The 22,690-nt window shown below is 41.5% G+C and overlaps 1 protein-coding gene across 1 annotated transcript in view; it reads left to right on the top strand.

Moving 5' to 3' along the window:
- Nucleotides 1-224: 224 nt before the first annotated feature.
- The window catches only part of ahr2 (aryl hydrocarbon receptor 2), a 96,381-nt gene continuing 73,915 nt past the window's right edge, over nucleotides 225-22,690 (top strand). The window contains exons 1-2 of the mRNA XM_085266494.1: nucleotides 225-700; nucleotides 18,924-19,111. Of these exons, the coding sequence (XP_085122620.1) occupies nucleotides 642-700; nucleotides 18,924-19,111 (247 nt within the window). The 5' untranslated portion in view covers nucleotides 225-641. The remainder of the gene's footprint in view (nucleotides 701-18,923; nucleotides 19,112-22,690) is intronic.

Genomic DNA, 22,690 nt, shown 5'->3' with positions numbered 1-22,690 from the left:
GACTAACTTTTTATTTATTTTGTTAGTAAACGCCTTATACAAGCGTTACAATAAAAAAAAAAAACAGTCCTTAAGGTCTTCCCGGTTGGAATGCGGTTTCCTAACCATTCCTCGGCTGCGGTGTGTATTTCAGTTGGCCCACATTTGGACCACCTTAAATATTCTGCTCTCTCATTACAGTGACACACACACACACACACACACATTCACACTCACCGCCACGGGAGCGCGCGGCGGCTGAGCGGCCCTGTCAAATCACTACGGAGGTGACGCGCAGCCCGAGGACTTACATAAAACTACTCCGAGGACTTTTCACTCTTTTAACGACTAAAAGTCGCTTTACTCGCCCGTATCTCGGACGAGGAGGCCTACACGTCGTGGAAATAAAAAGTTGTGGTAGTTTTGAACTTCTACCAGAGGCTTGTTTCGATTAAAGACAACAAAAAGGTTTTTTTTTTCGGCTGAGAGGCACTCGGGACGCGAAGCTGTCGAGGACCGAGAGGAGGGGGGGATTTCTAATCGTCTCCTTTTCAGTTTTTTCGAGGGCATGCGAGTCTTCTGAACACGCCCGGACCTGTTAACGCGCACATAAAGCCGGGATAAAGCCACTTGTAGCTCACTTTGTTTCTTCTGAATTCAACATGCTGCCGAATACGGCGCTTTACGCCGCGAAGAAACGGAAGAAGCCCGTCCAGAAAATGTAAGTCAACTCCCCAAACACCGCAAAGCAAAACCTCCGAGCACTCTGAGGTGTCTGAGGTGACCGGAGAGCTAAAGACAGACGTTTTATTGCACTTTATGAGCTCCGTGTTGTGGTTTATACCAGCTTTATAACGCTTTTTACTGTTTACTAATGTAATACTACAGTTGTGCCAGTACGGGCAGTCCCTTTGACCTTCCATAGAAGCTAGGACGTGTAATCCTGTTAAAACACCTCGCTTTGGTGGCTTTTAATGTTTATATCGAGCAACAATCTGTGTTTTTCTCCCCAAAGCACGCATACAGCTTTCTAACACCAGGGATCTCTTTTTCCTTTTTTTTAGGTGCAGCTGTGCAAACATCCCTGCACTACTCCTGTATTATAGCCTGCGTTACATTGTAATAAGCGTGTTTGTGCCCTCTATGTGTGTGTGTGCAATAGTAGCTGGCTTGTTGAATCCATAAGGCTATAAAGTCTATTTTCCCCTGCAGTGGTTATGCAATGCTGGCCAGCCACCGCGAGGTAATGTGAAGTGCTGAGGTCCAGCAGCACTGCGTGGAGAATAAAGTTAACTGTTGCTTCAGTATCATTTAAATCTAATTATACCATCTAGGACAGCTGGCCTTCCCAGACTGATCTGTGGCCTTTAAAAACTCCTTAAAGGACTCCTCAGAAGTGGATGGTGCTGAACTGGGATTTATCTTTTGAGTTTTTGTTTGAGTGTGCCCTGTAGGCGGGGAGGTTGACACTGTAAAGACTGAAACCCCACATCAGAAATCTCATCGTACCACCTTCCTATGATTCTACTTATGATTTTAATATATGTATAGTATCTTTGTTTCCCTCTTGATTCCCCAATCAGGACGCCTCAGAAACCCCCCCCCCCCCCCCCCCCCCCCCCCCAACGGCGCAATTTGAAAACTACCTCTGCATAGAGAAGGAACCATTTTTGGACGGAGTTTTGCTCATTTCATTATCCCGTTTTTGTAGGGAAGCCAAGCACAGTGAATCTTTGTTCTTCTGTGCTTTGTCAGAGATGATGTTTCAGGACTTGTTAGAAGCCCTTCGAGCGCTGCTGCAGGTCCCTGAGGTCTTCAGTTTGGGAACCACAAAGTTATTCTTTGCACAAAAACAGAAGAACAGAGCCCTCAGATTGCCCAGCCCTCTAAAGTGAAAAAAATAGAGATATTACTAATGATAGGCTTATTGCTCATGAATTTTGCTGTGAATAAACCACTAGAAGTGGACTTTTCTCTTGCCACTGAACTAGAATGTTCTTAAAGAAACAACAATTCAAACTGGATGTAAACTAGTGGGAAAAAAATCTCTTCATTGACACTTAAACCAACTGGTGCTCATGTGATTTCTGTAGACTGGAGGAGCTGGGACTCTAACCATCGACCTTCTGATTGTAATCCAGTACTCTGGTACGCAATGGCCACATAGTTTAAAAAACATTAATAAATCTGCTTCAAAGATCCTTTAGAGGCCCCCTGTGGTGCTGATGGATGGAAGATACTGTATAGGAGTGAGGATGTCTAAAGGATCAAGTAGATGGTGTTGCTGTTTCCAAAGTCACCACAAGTATGTAAGTCTATTTTAGACCCTTTGGGAAAGAACCCTTTAGAGGTTATATAAAGCACCAGGCTCTAATTGTTCTACTTATATTATTCAAGGTGCTTTTCTAGAGGTTCTCGAAAACACCATCCTGAAGTATCCTCATCAGACCTCTCATAGGGGTGTAAATAACTTTGGAGAGTTTTTATAAAGCACTGTATTTGAGTCTTGGACACATTACGCTGCTCTGCAGGCTCTCCAGAGAACAATGCTCAGTAAGTTAATAATAGACCCTTAACCATACTGTTAAGACTTAGTAGCACCATGGGCCACTGTATGGGAGTCCTCTAAGGCATCATGGGGCACCATAACATCCTGTTGCATTTCAGCTGATATCCTTAGTTGTGTTGTTGCCTTTGTAGAGGATCTTCTATAACCTTCTATCACCATATTTAAAGTGCTGTAAAGAGCCTTTAAAGAAGTTCTGTATAGCACCATGGTTCAGTTTAAACAACTCCCGTGAAGAACTTTCAGAGGGATTCTCCAGGGGGGACATAGTTAATTCGAAACACTGAAAATCGAGGAAAGAACTTTAGATTGGTTCTCTATAGAATCAGTGTTAATTTCCAACACTTAAACATGCAGGAGAGAACCTTTAGAGGGTTCTTTGTAGATTCTATATAGCCCCGTTGATCATTTACACCCTTAAAAGTGCTTTAAGGACCTTGTAGAAGGGTTCTCTGTATCAAAGTGCTTGTTTTAAACTCTTGAAAGTGCAGCACAGAACCTTTAGAAAGGTTCTCCATAACAGCATGGACATTTCAATCCATTAAAAGTGCTATAAAGAACTTTTAGAAGGGTTCTCTAAAGCGTCCTGGGGATATATATTGTTCGAGACCCTTTGCTGTGCCATAAAGAACCCTTTGCTCTCAGCCATGCTGGCCTCCTCACTGTGATTTTTACCAGTTTGTGATTTTTAGCTTTAACAATCCAGACGGAGTGTTAACTGCCCCGTACAGAACCACAGGCCTGAGCAGGGACCCACGGCAGAACCCAGCCAGAACCGCGGTTTCAGTGTATGTGTGCGTATGTGTGTGGCACTACCTGCATTAATCATAATCAGGACGTAGAGCGCTCTCACGCAATGTTTCCACGAGGGAGGAGGGAGGGAGGATGGCGTAATCTGAGACTCGCTCTGTTTTTTCTCCTCCTCCTCCTCCGACTGCCACAACATACTTTTTTCCTGTCTTTTTCCTTCTCTCTCTATGTGTTTTAGGGGAGTTTGTTTTTTCCCTCCCTCCCTCCACTCAAATTAACATAGTTCAGTGTCACGCAAAGGGTTACGTAAGTCTGCCATGTTCAGTTTTTAGGAAAAGTTTGTCTTTCTTTTCTTTTTTCTTTCAGGAAACAGTGTTGAGTGAGGGAGTTGTGAGTGTGAGAGTCAGTTAAGCCCACAGAGAGGTCTGGAGGCGGCGTTACAGCAGCCTGCCCTGCGGCAGTGTACCTTTATGTTTACACTGTATTGTACAAGGGAAGCATTTAAATTTATGGTAATGTCCATGTGTGACAGAGACAAAGAGACGGCGGATGGATTGTACAAAGTTGTAAAACAATAACAAGAAGGTTGAATTGCACAACGAGTAGCCAGAAGTATTTGGACATCTGCATGAGAAATGCTTGCAGGCGTTCTTGACGTATCAGCCTCCACATTTTGGAGCCGGCTGCAGAAACTTGCAGTGATGTTAGGAAACGAGGGCCTGCTCCGTTTTGGGGTTAAACTCCGTCCCAGAGGTGTTGGAGGAGGCTACTTGACTCCTTCCCACAGATGTTTTATTGCAGCTGGATACTGGACTTCAAAGTGGTGCCAATTCAGTTGAATAATGGTTACTTTTTAGGTGCGTCAAAGCAAAAAAAAAAAAAACTTTCCTGGACTTTACAAATTGCCTTGTGAATGTAAAACTAAGGCATTCCAAATTCAGCATAATAGCCTCACTTGGGAATTTCTTTCATTGCAGTACCGCTGGCTGCCACTGGGACATACTAGTGTCACATCCGGCTCTCTCGCTGCAGGACGGGAAAACACCAAAGCATTCTTGAGGGGTTCTCCAATGAACGATGACCCATTTTAAACTCTTTAAAGAGCAATGAAGAACCTTCAAGAGGTTCTCTGTAGCACCGTGGGTCATTAAAAACCTTTAAAAAGTTTTTTTCTGTAGCATTTCAGTCCCTTAATACCCTGAAATATCCAGTAAAGAACCTATTATTTATGGTTATTCTCATAGTAGTACAATAATGAAACTTTAGGAGGTAGCACCATGGTTCATTTTAAACCCTTAAAAATCCTTTAGATTGGTTCTCTATAGCACCACTGTTGATTTTAAATTGTCAAAAGTGCACTAAGATAATTCAGACTGGTCCTCTTTAGCACCATGGTTCCTTTTAAACCCTGAAAGTCCAGGAAAGAACCTTTAGAAGGGGGTCTTTGGATTACAGCCATACCACCCTGAACCTGCCGATCTCTAAGCAGAGTCGACCCTGGTTAGTAGTGGATGGGGTGTAAAGTTTTGGGTGGCTGTGACTCAAGAGGTGGAGTGGGTCATTTACCAATCAGAACGTTGCTGGTTTGATCCCTGGCTCCTCTAGCCTGCATGTTGAAGTATGTTTGGGTAAAATACTGATCCCTGAGCTGCCTTTGATGCATCCATTTGAGTACGAGTGTGTGAATTTTAAGTTAAAAAGCACTTGTGTGAAAGAGGCATGTGAGAGAGTGCTTTGAGCACTAAAAATTAAGTAGGAGAGCACAATGTAAATACCAGTCTGTTTACCTTCTCTACAGCAGCATGGTTTGTGGTTCATGTTGTAAAAAAAACAGTGTAAACAAGCTAAGGATATTAAGGATTCTGCTAACTGCTCTGAGACTGAACTCACATGGGAATAAAATGGTTAGATGTTGCTGCTAAGGTTTTGTTTTGGTGCTCTATGCGATGGGCCAGCTTTCAGCAGAGGCACTGTTTCTTCTTAGGACTGACATGTGACGAACACGAACGTCCCAACTTTCACTTCCTGGTTGTCATATCAAGGTCAAAACATCATGATGCCACTGAGTCCTTGGAGTAAAAGCATATAGGCATATTTATGTTGGCTAATAAAGCCAACATTTGGATTAATGGGACTTTTGGAGCAGGTAATTTGAGAAAGTCCCACTTCATTTCTTATGAGTATGCGATGTGTTGTGTTGCATTAAATAATTGTTAAAAACAGTGTGATGAGTGTGATGAAGAACTGAAAGTCTCTAAAAGTTCCAGATTTGTATTTTTTATTTTTCCTGGAACGGTGGGAAAATATCCTTAACAGCTGTAGCTTGTGCCTAACAAAAAGTCTTAAAAATGCCAAATTATCCCCTGCTTAAGCCTGTCGGGATGTCAGTTTAGGCCTGGAATAATTTAAAAACAACTGTGTGGTTATAATGGCATAAGTTTATAAAGTACTTTTCTTAAAGTTACAAACCGCTTCATAGAGATAAACTAGAAAAAACTATTTCAATTTTTTAAAAAGTTACAGCCCAATTGAAGTTTTTTGAGACCAATATCGATATTTGATTATCATAAAAACCTGATATATCGGCCGATATTTTTTTGTCTTTCAGACACATGAAACATAAACAGATCTCCCTCACATTTCTAATGTTGTTTAAAAAAATTTGTTCATGCTTTTCTCAACTTTGCTCTCATCAGCTGGTTGTTTGTAGCGTTCCAAACACGTGCGCCCAACAGGGAAGTTGTGCAATGCCAAAACTACATAACATGAACATTCATAACATGCCTAAAGGATGTTTCTCTTGTCTTTTTTTGCCTTTTAAATTTTCATTTAATTTCCGTTATGAATGCTGATACAGGTAAATCGTTAATAACTAATATGGGCTTACATATCAGCCCTGCTAATATATCGATCAGTTTCTAAAAAATAAAATCCCTGGGAAGAACAAAAAAGAGCAGAATATCTAAAATAAATAACACTATTAGTGACAAACCAAGGACTAAAACTACAGTAAACAATCATAACAGCCTTTCACTAAATTAATGTTTCACAGTTAAAGTCACAGTTCTGGTCTCAGTGTGGAGACTGTCAACCAGGAAAGGCGAACTGAGACATCAGAGTAACTAACATAGCCCATGGGGGTTAATAAATCCTGCACGTACTTAAGAACAAGGACATCTTTATGTTGAAGATTTTTCCTCAATTTTAACTGCAGTAGTAGGAACAAAGACAAGGAGAGGTTGGGGCAGATAGGGAAGATGCTGGAAAAGTACTAAGAAACACAAGAAATGACCCCAAAAGAAAACTATGAACAGACACTGAACTTGGCAAACAACTCCAGATCAACTCGGGTGCTTCTTTCACTGAGCTCTTTCATACTTGGGTTGTGAAACAGGTGTTAAATTGCAGGTATGATATTGGCTCTGGTGTCTTAATTCCAGCAGGGAACAGGCGCCAAAATCATCTTTAGTTTCTATTGTTCTGAAAAGGTGTCGTTGGCGCGTCTGAGACAAAAGTGCCTTTGTGTGAATGCAGGGGAGTGTTTCTCTGAGTCCAACACACCCCCTCCTGACCCCCCCCTCCCCCCCCCCCCCCCCCCGCTCTCTCTCTCTCTCTCTCTCTCTCTCTCTCAGACACAAACACACGTAACACACACTCATATTTACAGTCCACGCCCCTTCCAGGACAGATCTGGCAGATAAAGCGAGCGGCAACAACACTGGCCGCTCATTGTTCTTGCAGGGAGCTGTGCTGTGAGGAATGCAGCGATAGCCATCTCGCCTCGATTTCAGATATGTCGTGTTTTGGAGTATTATTGGAAGCAGATGTCTTATTTACAGCAGGGTTAGCCAAGCAGGGCTTCATCAGGGGCCGTGCTTTACACATACGTGTTACACTTACAGCTCATCCATTCAGCCTACAGCCATTCCCACAGAGGCTGCAGGCTTTTAATAGTTACAGCAAAGTCACTTTTCCTGCACCCCCTTGCTGTATTTCACATTTTAGACTGCAAGCGTGTTTACAAAATTAACGTCTAAGATCACAGCAAAGTTTAGAGATGCAGGCTGTTTGGTTCCTAATGTCATTTCTAGATATAGATAGTTGTTTTTTTTAAACAGTAACACAGTGAAGTCATGCTGCACTCACTTTAAGGTCAGTCCACATGAAATCAGTCATAGCTGAGCAAAGCTGCCGCTTGACTTTCTCATAATCAGCTGATTTTTTTGTTTTTGTTTAAAAAAGCACAATATCCATGTTAAATTTTAGCTTCACGCTATGAATATTTTCCAAGTTGAAGGCCCTGAGACTTTGAAAGGATGGGGGAAGGTTTTCTCAACTTTGTTGGGGGAAAAAAGGGAGTCTTGAGACCTCATATCCATATTCAGGGCTAAAAGACAAGCACCTTTACCCTGGACGTTTGAACAGTTTTCTCATAAGTCACTGGAGAAAAATACAAAAGCTGTAGTTTGGGTAAACATGTGGGATAGGCGGTGGCTCAAAACAAGTTACAGCATATGAAAGGTCTCCCTTTTACCTACATTTTGATCCCACTCTCATCTTGCTGCAGTTCCTTCTGGGTCACAGTGGTTTTCTAACATAGTCAGATTTGAGCTCTGTGTAATGTTTCAAAGGTTAAAATCAGCTGATTGTGAGGGGTCAGGTGGGAGCTGCTGACTGATTTTTTTTTTTCTTGAAATGACCATGGCTTATGATTAATATTTGATGTCATGTTTTCTTTTATATTGCTAAAGGAAATTTGTCAACTTTAATCTTGAGTCCAGCCTCTAGCAAGCAAATATGCAGTATTTATTTATGTATAACGGTGTATAGACGGCAATCACACAGCAATTCAACCCCACCTTATTTAACTTGTTTAAAACACACAATAGACAAATCTATGGTTAAAAGCCTACGAGATGAAATTATTGCATAAAAGCAGAACTGGTGCAAACATGATGTAACTCAGACATAAACAGACACTAAAGCCTTGTCTCAGCACAGTTTCATTGAGTCTGAATTTAACATAATTCATAGTAGCCTGCTCTTATTGTTGAAATGCAGTTTAGTCTTTTATAAGTAAACATGTAAAAAGAACACTATGTGGAAAAAAACATTCACTTATGTGCACATTACACCTGTAGGGGCTGCTTGGTAAAAGAAAGCCATGCTCCTGGTGCACAGACTTTGCGCTGATGTTAATGCCAGAGGAGGTTTTGGAGAGTTTTATGCATGATGCAGCTCAGCACTCGCACACTCTGCTCTATAATGGCATGTGGTCTAAGTGGCTGTGGTTCTAAAAACTTCTGCTTTGCAATAACGTTGATGGTGGGTTTAATAATAAGTAGGGAAATATTACATAAACTAAATTGTTGCAACACTGGCATGCTGTTACAGCATCGCACTCAAATTCATTGAGCTCTTTAGAATGATCCCTTCTTTCACAAATGTTTGTAAAGGCAGACTGCATGGCTAGCTGCTTGGTTTCTACACCTGTGCAGTGCAATACTTTTGTACTTGTAATGAATTTCAGTCATGACTTTGTCATTTTGATCTGTTTTTGACTCAAGAGCAAGAAGAAAACTTTCTAGCTGCTATGCTGTAGTTAAAGCACTGGGTCAGTTGGGATGTGATGGTTTGTTAGTATAATTAGTGGATCATGTCGATCTGTTGATGCATGCTCAGGTATCCAGATAAGGAAATCCTAGAAAGTTGATCCTGTTCATCAGTGAGAGAAATGTTCCATCACTCATCTAAATAACTTCTTCAATCTAAGCTCACTGCAGGTTTCCTTGTAAACAGTACATGACTACAAAGTAGCACCATTGCTGCGAGCTCAGTATCTGTTTCAGTTTTCTGGGACTTTGTTGGTGTTTTCAAACGGCCTCGGTCTAAAACATTTTTATCATGGGTTAAGATGCGCCCAGAGTTTGGGGAGTTTTGGGCAAGGTAATCTCCAATTAACCTGTCATGACATGTGAAGGGCAAACCTGCTGTGGGACTTTGGTGCGCATGTTTGTGTAGTTGTGCTGTTAATGAGAGGGTTTTGCAATTCCACACATTGGTAAACTTTAACAACAGCCAATCAGAGCCTGCAAGGAGACAGATGACAAAGAGAGTTTTCAGCCTCTCGGTTTTTGGAGTGCGCTGTCATGTAACTTTTCTGGAGCCAGAAGTGACCATATTTGGATGAGTGGCTGAAATACTAAGCTAATTCTAGTTAGCTTGTTAGCTTTATAGATATATGTTAATAAGTAAGGTTTAAGACTAACCAAAAACTAAAATTTCACTCATGAACACTCATGCACAGACTTCTTGCATGATCTGTTAGTGCATATAGCCTCACAGGAACCAGGTTATCAATCTGGTAATTGCATTAAAATGCTTTACAAGGCACGATTGAGCGGTCCAGCTCACCGACTCCAGCTCCTTTAGCACACCTAGATTTAAATTTAATCAGAGTGACCCTTACCTTTGAGCCTTAACAAAAGCCACATGAGTAAGTTTAAGAAAGCAAAAGAAAAAATAAGAAGTAACGAAATTAAAACGATGTAACAGAAGGAGAGAAAAATAGAAGACGACGGTTTGAAAGTAAAAGGGAGAAAGAGAAACCACAGCAACGACCAAAATATGCATAAATAACAGTGACAATGTTACTAAACATCACAGAGTGCTAATAATATGAAATATTTTTAGAGGCAGAGGCAGCCCAAGATACTGTGTGTCTGTGCGAACCTGTGTGTGTGAGCCTGCTTGTATTTTTAAGGTTTCTCCATGTAGTGTCTAATAGTGGGTGTAGGGAGCCACAGCCCCACCCCCAGGAACAGAAGCAGGCAGGGAGGAGGCCCGGGCCCCAGTTATCCAGCTAGCCAGTGCATATGGCGCAGAAGAACCTCTGCCAGACAATATCGGGCGTCAGCTCCTCCCCAGAACCCTCAATGTCCACACGCAATTTAAATCTAAAAAGGGGCACTGGCACCAGAGGTGAGGCTGAAGATGTGCATCGCGTCTATCCCCAAGGCCCTATATGTGCCAAAGTTAAAATAACTCACCTGCCTACAGGTGTAAAGGAGGGAGAACTCAGCTAAAGAGACCAAAGCTGTTCATTAGAGTCAACCTGTAAACATAAAGTTGGACTTCTTAACACGAGAGGTTATCGGGGGACTGCCCTGGAGGTCAACTCCTTACTACGGGAGCTGATTGAAGGGCTGAGATAGAGAGAGAGAGAGAACTTGTAGATGTGTGACAAGATCACAACAAAGTAATCACACCGACAGTTTTCTGAGTTACAGATGAGTATCTTTAGCATGTACCCAGTCCGTATTTTCTTCAAGTGTATGCATGTTTGAGATGTGAGAGCAGGAAGTCCAGGAATAACTGCTCTGCAGGTTTTGCTATTTTTAGAGTCACGTTTGTCATTTTTTTGTTACACTTCATCTCATCAATCACGGTCACACAGATATCACAGATGGCTTTGCTCAGTCTGTGTTTGAGCACATGTGCCCGGTAATTATATGTTTAGAACTGCAAAACCAGGCTTTTAAGGCTTTATAGAAAAGAAATACGCTCTTGAAACTCGTGGGTTGATCTGTGGTATATTTTTGGCTTGTTTTTTCTTTTTAGTCCTTTAACCTGTTGTTGCTTTTTCCTATAAGAACATAAAAGTTAACCCCACCAGGTAAAGTGAGAGTCTAGCAAATAAAACCCCATCAATTTACATTTAATTTACATTTCAGACACCAAGCTAGCAGTTCCCTAGAGATGTTTAAAAGAAGCCGAAGCTGAAAATGCAAAGCAAAGTGAGTAGCGAACAGGGAGAGATTTCTGTCCTTTCATCTCATAATTTGAATCAAATTTTTCTGTGTGACAGGTGGTTTTATTCTACTACTTTTTGCATATGAGATATCAGCTAATAACCAGTCCACGAGCTTCCTGCTTGGTACTTTGTGTTTCTACGCGGTTTGTGTTGGCTTGTGTTTTTCTGCAACCTCAGACCAGAAATCAGGAGGTTAAAGGGTCGAACGCCACAGTTTTAACACATAGAGCACGCTCAGTGTCATTCAGGTGCACCCACACTCTGCAGGCGGCTTCTCAAGTGGCCTCGCATGACCTGAAATCCTCGGCGGAGTCATCGGCAGGAACATCTGAACCAGATTTAAATCTGAGCAGCAGCAGAAGCGCAGCTAGTCTGTGTGAGATCAACCTTTGAGTGGGAGGTTGCAGGTTTGCGTTCCCACAACAACCAGATGCTCTCCTTGAGTGTCCCCGGGCAAAACGCCAGCGCCTCTCCCAGTGCTCACTTTAAGGTCAGAGCTGCTGTCACTGACCTGCTTTGAAACTTGTTTTCACTGAGTGCCACACTGGGAAATGAGAATCACGCATGGATGTAAAGAGGGCTTGCAGGGATTTCCTGTTTCACAGTGGACCTTTGGCGGCTTCATTCAGGATACTTTGAACATGTATTGCATTATTTGTCAGAAACCTGCATCTCTGGCCTCTCTCTGAGTGATTTCCACAAAATGCCTACCTGACAAAGACAAGTAAAGACCATCAGTATTATACAGTGTGTCAGGTGTGGAGCTGAGTTTTAAAATAGAAGATCTTCTAAATTTTCCCTCAGGGAGGCTTTTTAGCAGGTGCCATTTAGTGAATTGTCCGTTTAATGTTTAAAAAAACCTCAAAAAAATCTCAAATCACATCTGTCATTTAGCTTTTCACAGCATATACATCATGTACAATACTTGGAGTTTACTTAAATTCCCTCTCCTTGTATACTGAACATTGTTAATTTCAAGCCATTTAGCAGAGCCGTTAACAGAAGATTGTGCCTACTGGATGCACAAGCTGTAGGGCATCACATTGAAAAAATACAATGGTGTGTTGTAAAGCTCTCTCCATGCCCTTTCATATGATATATTACTCAATATATCAGTTTTTGACTGCCATTGTTAGGGCCCAAGGTCAAAGTTGACCTTGGGCCCTAACAATGGCAGTCAAGGTCAAATGCTTAGCTAACCTAGGTACTTATGTCCCCTGAGGCCTGGTATATTGCTGTGAAGTTTTAAGACGATCCATAAAAATTGTGGGTTCATATAAAGTTTTTACTTATTTTAAGATTTGGTGTGACTTTCACCAAAATTACCATCACACAAAACTTGAACACAGTATCTTGAAAACTGGATGTTAGATCACTAACAAACAGAACTGATTTTACTCCCTCTGTTCGGGGGGACAGTGATGTGATAGCTTGAAGTTTTACTTTGCTGCATAGCACTTGTGTCCTTTTAAACAGTCATCTTGATTTCTTATTGCTGAATGAGATTCATTTTTGCCAGATATGACTGTTTGCAAGTCTCCTTGACGCCTCAGTGGACACAACTTTATTTCTGTACTTCACCAAAGACAGCAACCTGTGAACTGTGACAGATCATTCAATTCAATTCAATTCAATTTTATTTATATAGCGCCAAATCACAACAAAAGTCGCCTCAAGGCGCTTCATGAGTTGGATGAGCTTATATTGAAAATTTCTGCAGGACCTCCTTTCATCTTCTGTCTGAAATCTTCCGCTTTAGAGTTTGTTTCTCAGAAAGTCTGAGTGAAAAAAACAAGGCAGTGTTGGTTACATATGTAACCACTGACCGCTGAAGAAGGATCAGTATGTCCATTAGCAGTTGTGAATTCGGTTGAGCTGAAATACAGATGATGTGTGCAAAAATAGCTCCTTGTGCTAAACATATATCAGTTTCTCTAGTGCTGCAGAGACATTTCCAGTGGATTAACTTTTATTTCTTATAGCAATGTGCAGCACTCCACCCAATTTATCAAAAATTGTAATGTCTGGCTCCAAAATTCGACATAGCAGTGGCCAAAAAGGTAACTTTGGGTAAAGAGGTCTGGCGCGAACCTGTCTCAAGTTTGCTAAAAATACAGCTCTTTTTAGATGTGCTTTTTTCATGTAGAAAGCAGAAGTTAAACAGACAGACGCATGTCTCAGTTTTAAAAAGTGAGGTGTATCTAATCGCAGAACATGTCTGACTTTAGGGAAGTCTGTGGTTGGCGCCTGTGCTGTGTTATACTTAAATGAGTATGAATATTGAAGTTTGCCTATTTGGGCTGTAAAAACCGACTTAAAAAAAGTCACTCAGAAAACTCAAAAGCAACCACAGTGAACCAAAAGAATCTCCAGGGACAGTTTTAAGGTGCTCCACAGTGTCACACCTTCTCAGGGAAAAAGAAAAGCTCCTCTGTGCTCTGGACGTCTGGTTCGAGTTATAGACGAGATGCCGGGCGGGTTTGCTGCTGGAGTTCAGTTACAGATACCTGCCTTCAATGGCGCTGACCTGCAGCCATCAAGGTTTGTTTACCACTTTGCACAAGTCCTTACCAAGCCAGTGTGAGCAACAGGACTGATGGGTTTATTGTAAATTAAACACCCCGCATTCTGATCGGCTCTGGAATAGAGAAGTGAACACGTGTCACAAGGGAAGAAGATTATCTCACACCCAGAGATAATCACCAGACACAACAGCAGCTGGAGCAACAGTTTAAACAGCTATTTAAGTAGAAAAAGAACCTTAAAAACCAACTTTAACATTAATGAAGTCGGGAAGTTGCATTCATATGAAATATGATGCCAAGCTTTATCACACAAGGTTACATATCAGATACTCAGAGAAGCTCTCAGCATTAGCCCTACGTTGTTCTCACACAGTCATCCTCTTTGTCCTACTTTCAGTTAAAACATTAGACCATTAGATGTACAGCTGAGTGGTATGGATACCCAAGATCATGTCTTGATATTTGCAGGTTGAATGGTGACAGAAGATAATTATCTGCCTTTTCTATGAAAGCGATATGTGAGATATCACAGCTACTTAGTTGGCATGGTAAAAAAAGCGAGGCTTCCTCTTCAGAAACATCAGTATGTCCGCTAACAGGAGCGTTAGATATTAAAAATACAAGTTAATCAGCTGGAAATTCATGAACTTATATTTATATCTATATATATGCTGCTACAGTTTTACAAAATCAGAAACAGGAGCACCAACCATAACAGAAAGTAAAGCCTTATTCTGCTGTGGCCTTTTCACTGCTTTACCTGCAGCCGTACAGCTTAATCTAATGAGGAACTGAAACTGTTACACTCCATCAGAGTCCACTGGAAGAAACTGCAATTTTACCTCAGAGAATACACACAATATTTGCCCGCCACAGCCTTGTTGTTAGATGCACAAAGTGACCAGAAACTGTGGTTTTGTGTCATGTAAATATCTGTGTTTCTGTTGGTGGAGGCTTTGAAAAGACACAACACATAATTGCACAAGGGGTGCAGTTATGTGTTACGTAAGTTTTTTTGTTAGGTGACATTTTTTCATTTAAATGCATTTTATTGCTAATGTCCGATCAGATTGTAAAATAACTTAGTGAGACCTCGCCTGGCTCTATCTGTTGCTTCTAACAGCCTGTATGCTGATTTCTATGTACAGCACTCAGGTTGGATTTTTAGTTGTTCTCTTCAGGGGTCATTGTCAGCAATTAGTCAACATTAGCTTAGAAAAGCTTGGAAATTAAATTGATTCTTTTGTAGCCTGAAGAACTGCTGATGGCTAAATTGCCCCCCTTTGTAAGTTGCCTCAGGCCTCACTCAGGCCTAGAGACTGATCGGCAGCCACATGGCAATTTACAGTTGCTGGGGAGAAGCGTGCATTCCCTGAACGTTTGAGCAAAGAGGATGATGTAGCAAAACTCCCATTGTGACTGCGTGGAAGACTTGTCTGTAAACATTTGCAGTTTGCTCTCAGGTCTGCAGTGAAAGTTGAAAAAGTTCAAGGTAACCTGGAAATATGGATTATTCACCTTCGAAGTAAAAGTTGCACCTTTTGAAATGTGTTGGTTTCAGTGGTCAGGAACAAGCTTTTTTTTTTCAGGTTGTAGTAGTTTAGTCAAGAGCAGATTGCTGCGGTTGCCTGGAAGATACAATCCTGTCTGTAAAGAGTTGACAAATTCTTACTCAGTGAGAAACCGGAAACGGGGAATGTTCTCCTTCAAAGTAAAAGTTGTGCCTTCTTGCTGCAGAAGAGCGTCTGTTTGTGCTGCATATTAAGTGCCTTGAGTGCCAAAATTAATTAAATTAATAGATCACTGAATAATAAATTAAATATCCCATTAATTAATTAAAACGGGAAATAATTCATTAAATATATAGGTAATCATAAAATGTCATTTCATTTCATTTAAAACATTTTTACAATTATTTATTTCCCGTTATAATTAATTAAAACATTTAATTTATTATTTGATTGTGTATTTAGTTAATTCATTTTGGCACTCAAGGCCCTCCACTGTCACACTTTTCACGGTTTCATTACCACTCGGCAAGTAGTTAGCAACTTCCAGCAACCTTCAGAAGCCACTTGCCATCTCACCACAGAATACACACTGTTCCCTAGCAACTGGTGGTTACCGGGGAGTCACTGCCATCTTCTAGGCCTGTTTCACAACAACTGGAATCAACTTCCAGCAACCACTTACAACTGATCTTTGATCACACATTTTCTTCTTGTGACCGATGGTTGCTGAGTAGTCTCGAGACCTGTGACTGAAACTCAGGCTCACATGATTCAGCTAAATATTTTTTCACGCTCTCAAAAGAAAGCAGTAAAGACTAATACCTCTGTTCACGCCTTTCAGTTTCAAAATTCACACGGCGTCTCTTAAGTAAATACAGACAGCAACTTTTCAATGCTGAAAGAACTTTCTGCACTGATGCAGACAGTAGTTAAGTGATCCGAAACATCGGTTTAAACCTTCAGCTTGTGTTTATTGGCTCTCTTGCATGTTATGCTTTCGTAGTGACGACTGAGTGAGCAGCCACCGACACCTATGGCGGTGAAGGTGATCGTCACTTCCAGCACTTCATTTGTCAACAGCTGGGGTTGCCTTTGCTAATTTGCACATTTTAACCCAAACCGCAGTCCTTCCCCAACCATAACCAAGCAACCTTTGGTCCCAAAATTTAAGCAGTAACCAGAAGTGAAAAATGAAACTAGGTGCAAATAAAAAAAAAGATCCAAATGGGAAGTGAAACAGGGTCCCTGGGCTGTTCACCCTTAAACAAGTAACCACTGTCCATTGTACCTCCAGTATGGCCATAATTCACGAGCACTGGTAAATCACGTGATGGCAGTGATGGGGGCAGTTGCATCATTAAAAGGAGTTTGTTATAGTAGATACACTGCCCAGCTTTAGACTGAAGCTGCTAATGTCTGTGTATGGATGTGCAGCCAAAGAGGAGTGTGGTCAGTCTAGATTTCAGCTGTGCAGTCTTGGATTTGTGCAGATCTGATTTAAAATCTTCCCCCTATCATAATAGATAAGTCTGATGAAGCCCTGTATTAGGCAAACATCTTTATACAGAGTTACACCTGCTTTTCATGACCTGATGCTGTAGTTTATTCAGAGTGTGTGAAGTCTGCACCTTTTGGTTTCATGTTTTCTGTAAATAAAATTGACCTTTTGAAATGGAAGAAACCTCATTTAGGAAGGAAGCTCTCCATTTCCTGTCACATTGAAAGTATATAAACCTCCTCAGCCTCGAAACTGTCACACTCGCACTAAAGTGGATCATCTTTGATCGCTGTCGCTGTCCCAAAGCAAGCGAGCTTACTGAACAGGGCTGAGCACACACGCTTGGTAAACAAGTCTGGCAACAGGTTACATCACTCTTCGGCTCACCTGGTTCCCATGGCAAGAGTGGATGGAGCAGATTAGACTCTGGAGAGCAGAGGTGGTCGGGGCTTTGTTATTTTTCCACTCAGCCAACTGTCAGCAGCTCTGAAGGAAAACAACCGCGCTGAACTGATCAGTGTGTGATACCTGACCCATAATCCAGCACGCAAACTCAATTTCAGCTCATGGATTTCTTCCATTTGATAGAATAGCTGCCCCTTTGAATCACCTCTTCTCTATTCAAATGATGTAAAACAGAGGAATTGCAGTATTTCTGATGCTGTATAATAAGTTTTTCAACAAGTACTTCTGAACAGTTCTGGAAGCTCATGATGGGAAAATGCCATACAAACACATTTATTTTAGGATGTTTTCCCTTACGTCCTTGGAATTTCTTTTGCTTAGTACAAACAATTCGAGTGAACTGAGAATCTGGAAAACATGGAACAGAGTGTTTTGGTCACCTTGTCAACAGCCTGAGACAAGGTGGACCTGAGACTATTCTGAATGCTCTAGAAAATGTGTTTTCTTTCTTAATGTGGATTTTGTTGATCTATGAGTTGATTAGTTGAGTGCTTGTTTAGTTGATTTTATTTGATGTGAGTAAAAGAATTCACAAATCCATTGTGAGGTTTGATTTTTAGTGGATTTCAGCTCGCTGTGAGGTCTGCACCGTGTCTTCACTTCACTTGTGTTGGCCCAGGTTCATATTGCTATGATGTCATAGTTTAGTTATGTGGAAAAAATCTGCCAATGTCCACTTAGGGAAAAAAAATCCCCCAAAAGGGGGGTGGTTAGGGTTGGGGTTAGAGTTGGGGGTTAGGATGTGGATCGTGGTTAGGGTTACGGGGCTGTAGTTAGGGTTATGGTTATGGGGTTTGGGTTTGGTGTGATGGTGTTTTCATTTTGCAGAACTGTGACGTCACAACAACAATGACTGGTCAGTTGCAATGTTGAACCTGGACCAACATTAATTATGATGATCCAGGAACAACACTAACACGAGGATATTGGTGGGATCCACTTTTTGCCTTCAGAACAGTCTTAGTTCTTCATGTCACAGATTCAAAAAGGTGATGGAAACATTCCTCACAGATTTATGTCCATATTGACATGACAGCATCACACTGTTACACATGATGTGAATGTGCTTTTCCACAATGTCCCAAAGGTGCTCTATTGGACTGAGATCTGGTAACTGTGGAGGCCGTTTGAGTGCAGTGAACTTTTGAGTTCTGTGACGTGGTGCGTTATCCTGCTGCTATCCTGCTTGAACTATTAATACAAGGCCGGATGTATCCATGATTATTTAAGTTGTTTATGCCAAAGTCTGACCCTGCAATCTGAAACTGAAACTCATCACCAGGCAGCATAATGCAGCTTTCTGTTGTTCGGTTTTGTAAGCCTGTCTGAATTGTAGCCTCAGTTTCCTGTTCTTGGCTGACACACCCTCTGTGCTCTTCAGTTTCAAGGTTCAGTGTGTTTTGTGCGTTCAGAGATGCTCTTCTGCATACTTTTGTTGTAACGAGTGGTTATTTGAGTGGCCGTTGCCTTCCTGCCTTCTCAGTCATGCTTCATTTGGTCCCTAATGTAGAAATAGAGGGAGCCATGGTTTACTCAAGGATGTCTGATGCTTGTTCGGCAGTGTCTTTTCTGTCTGCATGTCATCTCAGTTTATCCCAGCTGCTCTTATACTGACGAACACACACGTCAGTATACAGAACACATGCAGCTCCCAACTTTGTTTGTTGGGCTTCTCATGACCTCTCTCATTCTCAAACCAACGTTTTGACTCTGAAGAGAAACCGACCTTTTCCAAGAGTCACTTGAGATGTGGAGTTTCTCGGTCGTCAACCTGTCCTTTTAAAATAACCCCCTTTGTCTCTTTTTGTATGCACAGGCCCAAACCTCCACCTCCCGAGGGCGCCAAGTCCAACCCATCCAAACGCCATCGCGACAGGCTCAACGGCGAGCTGGACAAGCTCACCAGCCTGCTGCCCTTCACAGAGGAGGTGCGGTCCCGGCTGGACAAGCTGTCCGTCCTCCGCCTCAGCGTTGGGTACCTGAAGGTCAAGGGCTACTTCAACGGTAAGTCTTTGATCAACTCCCACGTCTGACAAATGCAATCCTTCAAATCAGAGTTTGTAGGATTTGTTTCAGATATGACAGGATATATATTATATATATAAGTCTTTGCGCAATGTTTGGCACCTAGTGAGTGAAAGGATGCTGTGTCACTGCTTCAGACACGTAACAATATACGAGTACGTGATGGTTTTAAAAAAAAACAACAACTTTTTTTCCCCAGATGCGCTATTTTGAAATGCCACGAGATGCTTCAGGCTTTTATGTTAATGCGATGGCATCAGATTTGTGCTGTGTTGAAATGTTTAATGGTGTATGCCTTTACCATGGAGTCAGCTGTTCAATGGGACTTAATCCAGAAACTAATCGAGCTGCAAGATGAAGCAAGTCAGCATCATTTTGAATCCAACATTTATGTTTAATAGCAGCAATGTTGGGAAAGCTGTGCTTATCCGAGCTTGATGTAAAGTCAGTGCAATACTGAGCTGGCTAATTAGATGTAATTATTAGATGTGGTCATATGTAACTCTGGAGATTACACTTGTTTTGTTGGGTTGGGATGTTTCAGTGGGTGTACAAATATAGTGGCTGTAAATCTGCAAATAAGTCAGCATTTATTGATGGATGTGTCACAGTGATTTTGTGCCAGATCAGTGTTCAGACACGTTGTGATGAAGAGCCAGAAAAGGCCAGGACAGGACACAAAAGGAAGAATTTTTGGGGGCCCTGAAACAGTGGAAATAATTAACATCCATCCATATATACAAGAGAGGAAGACATCATTGTGAAGCACTAAGATATCGTCCATGGTACCGGTTTGGTACAATAAATGGCTAAATCTAATAACAAAGTAGGGCCTGATTACAGCAACAAGTCATAACCACAGTTATTTAATTGACTGTAGAAAATCTTGAGTCACTGAACCCAAAAACTCCCTTTTTAACAGTAGACCATGAACTTGAAGTTGGACCGAAGTCCGATGATGTTTGCATGTCTTCTTCTATCGCTTTCATTCAGTCATTTTCACCACTCTTGATACGTTTTTCCAAACAGTTAATGAATAAAAACATCTCACCATTTCAAGACCTGAACAACAAATGGTTGTACTCTTCCATTGAAACCTCACTGACTCTGAAAAAGTGCTGCAAGAACCTGTGGGCGTGATTTAGGGTAAAGAGTGTTCAGACACAAAAATGAAATGGGAAGGGTTCATTTGACGCTCGGTACGATGTAACTGCTGGAACTGAGAAAATCAAGATGATAAATGTGAAACTATAGGCATCAGGAAAAAAAAGAAAAAATACACAAACTTTGCAGCAACTACTGCATATTACAGCAAAATTACACTACGTAGATTGACAGCACATGCTCGTGCGTAAGAAGCAGTGCAATGCTGGATTGTGGGCTTGTGACTTTTGCTCTTCGACACCTGTTTGAATGAAAGTTTGACGTGGTTTGATTGAAAACAGTCACTCGGTGCTGCACAGCGTCATGGAAAGTGAGAAATCCGTTGTCTTATGAGGAGCTGTGAGATTCAGATGAGAAATGACAAAACGTTGAGGGGTGAGGTGCGTGTAGCAACAATAACAGCGTGTACACAAACACGAGGAGTAAGGATAATGTGGGTGGGGAAATTCGCTCCTGATGTGAGAACTGCATCAAAGCAACCGAGAAAGACTGAAACTAAATAAATAATATGCAGATAGGGATGGGCTTTTCAAGCAGGAACAATTTCAGGATTCACTGGGAACCATTCAGCTATTCTTCGACGATCGCTCCCCCACCTGAACTGCCCTCACCCGACTTAGATGTGGCAGACTTACGACATGTTCGGATTACCTGGAGTGGCTTGCACACAAGACTTGTTGACAGCTGTAGTCTTTGGCCATCTGTGTTTCTCTTATTTGTGCAGGCCTACTTAATCTCACTGCACCACACATATTCTTGACTGGCAAAAAGCCTGGATACGCACAGCCACCACCTCCTGGCTAAAGTTACATCTTTACCGAGTGCTGGTAACAAATATATGTGAGTAACTAATAAATTGGTAAAGCAGTGTCAGGTTAATGTCCACACACCTTTGTGTGGGGTTAGACCACACTGGGCTCTGACACAGTCTGCATATAGCAGCTTACTTCGGTTTACTGATAGATGCTGGACACTTAGCTAGTGCTGTGCATTGATGAAATATGAATAATTTATTTAAGCAGTCTAATATTTTTGCTGCTGTAGAGTCCCACAAAACTCACAATGAGGCCTCAGTGTTTCTCTGATATAAAATCTGATATTTTATGGATCTTATGCTGTATTTACCCTCGTGCGATGAATTAGAGCAGTTTGAGGGTTACAGCGAGATAGATTTATTTGTTCTCTGCAGTGTTCTGTGATTCTGCAGTATACCTGCATTTTGTTTCCTACTATATATGAAAGTTTTTTTTTTTACCTCCTCTGTTGGTTTCCTGTGTGGAAACTCCACTAAAACACACTCCACTAGTCAGACACACTTCGGGTTTATGAAAACTGTTTATTCTGAACCTTTTTAGACCAGCTTTATTTCCATTTCAGGCCCCAAATAAGGCAGCAGCATGCAGACAAACAGCGGTTTGAAACATCCTGCTGGGTGTGCATTCAGCTGAGATACACCAGGCTCACTTTTGTGGCTGATACTGGAAGAAGATAAGTTTAAGAATAGTTAAAGGGCAACTGTCTAGACAGTGATCCAAATCGTTGTTTTAAACAACAGGACAAATACGACAGTGTTTGTTCAGTATGCGCACAGCAAGCCACGAGAAAGGAAAGACGTCTCGGGCTAGCATGAAAGTCTGCTAAAGCTATAAGTAGTGTTGCAGTGGAGTCTTCCTTTGCTTGAGCTCCACGTCTTCACCAGTTCAGCATGGTACTTCTTGAATAATCCAGGTAAAAAGACCATGAATACATACCCCAGCATTGCCTCCAGTTTGTGTGCATGGTTTCTGACAAAGAAACTGAACAAGCTGGTGCTCAGTCATTGTGTTTGCAAAGGGAAGACAATCAGGAGGATGGATTTAAAGGGGGAGGAGTGAAGATAGATGGTTTCAGGCAAAGGGTGAACTGAGGGGATGCACCATAGGGTAAAGAATGATTATTCAATTCAATTCAGTTGAGTTTTATTTATATAGTGCAAAATCACAACAACATTATACTAAGCTGATTTATTTTGAAAGGTAAAGACCCTGCAATAATACAGAGAAAACCCCACCAATCAAACAACCCCATATGAGTGAGCACTTGGCGGCAGTGGGAAGGAAAAACTCCCTTTTAACAGGAAGAAACCTCCAGCAGCACTAGTTTAGCGAGCGGCAACCAGCTGAGGGTGATTATTATGAACTGTGAATTATGCAAAGCTACTGTAGTAGAATAAAAATATGATGGTGGAAATCAGCTGCAGTTATTTAGTGTATAAAATATACTGCCTACAGAGTTAGTCTTAGGCCCAAAGAAAGTCACTTTAAGTTTTAAGAAAAGCCCAACATTTGTGTACACTTGTTATTTTCTCTGCGCACGGTACAGAACATACATGATCATATCAGCATTTCAGGCCAC

Source organism: Mchenga conophoros, linkage group LG23 (genome assembly GCF_057382185.1).
Source record: "Mchenga conophoros isolate Kocher_MC1m ecotype Shallow Benthic linkage group LG23, M_conophoros_male_GT1.1, whole genome shotgun sequence".
NCBI classification, from domain to species: Eukaryota; Metazoa; Chordata; class Actinopteri; order Cichliformes; family Cichlidae; genus Mchenga; species Mchenga conophoros.
Note: the sequence above shows the minus strand (reverse complement) of the source record. Positions and strands in the feature narration are given on the sequence as shown.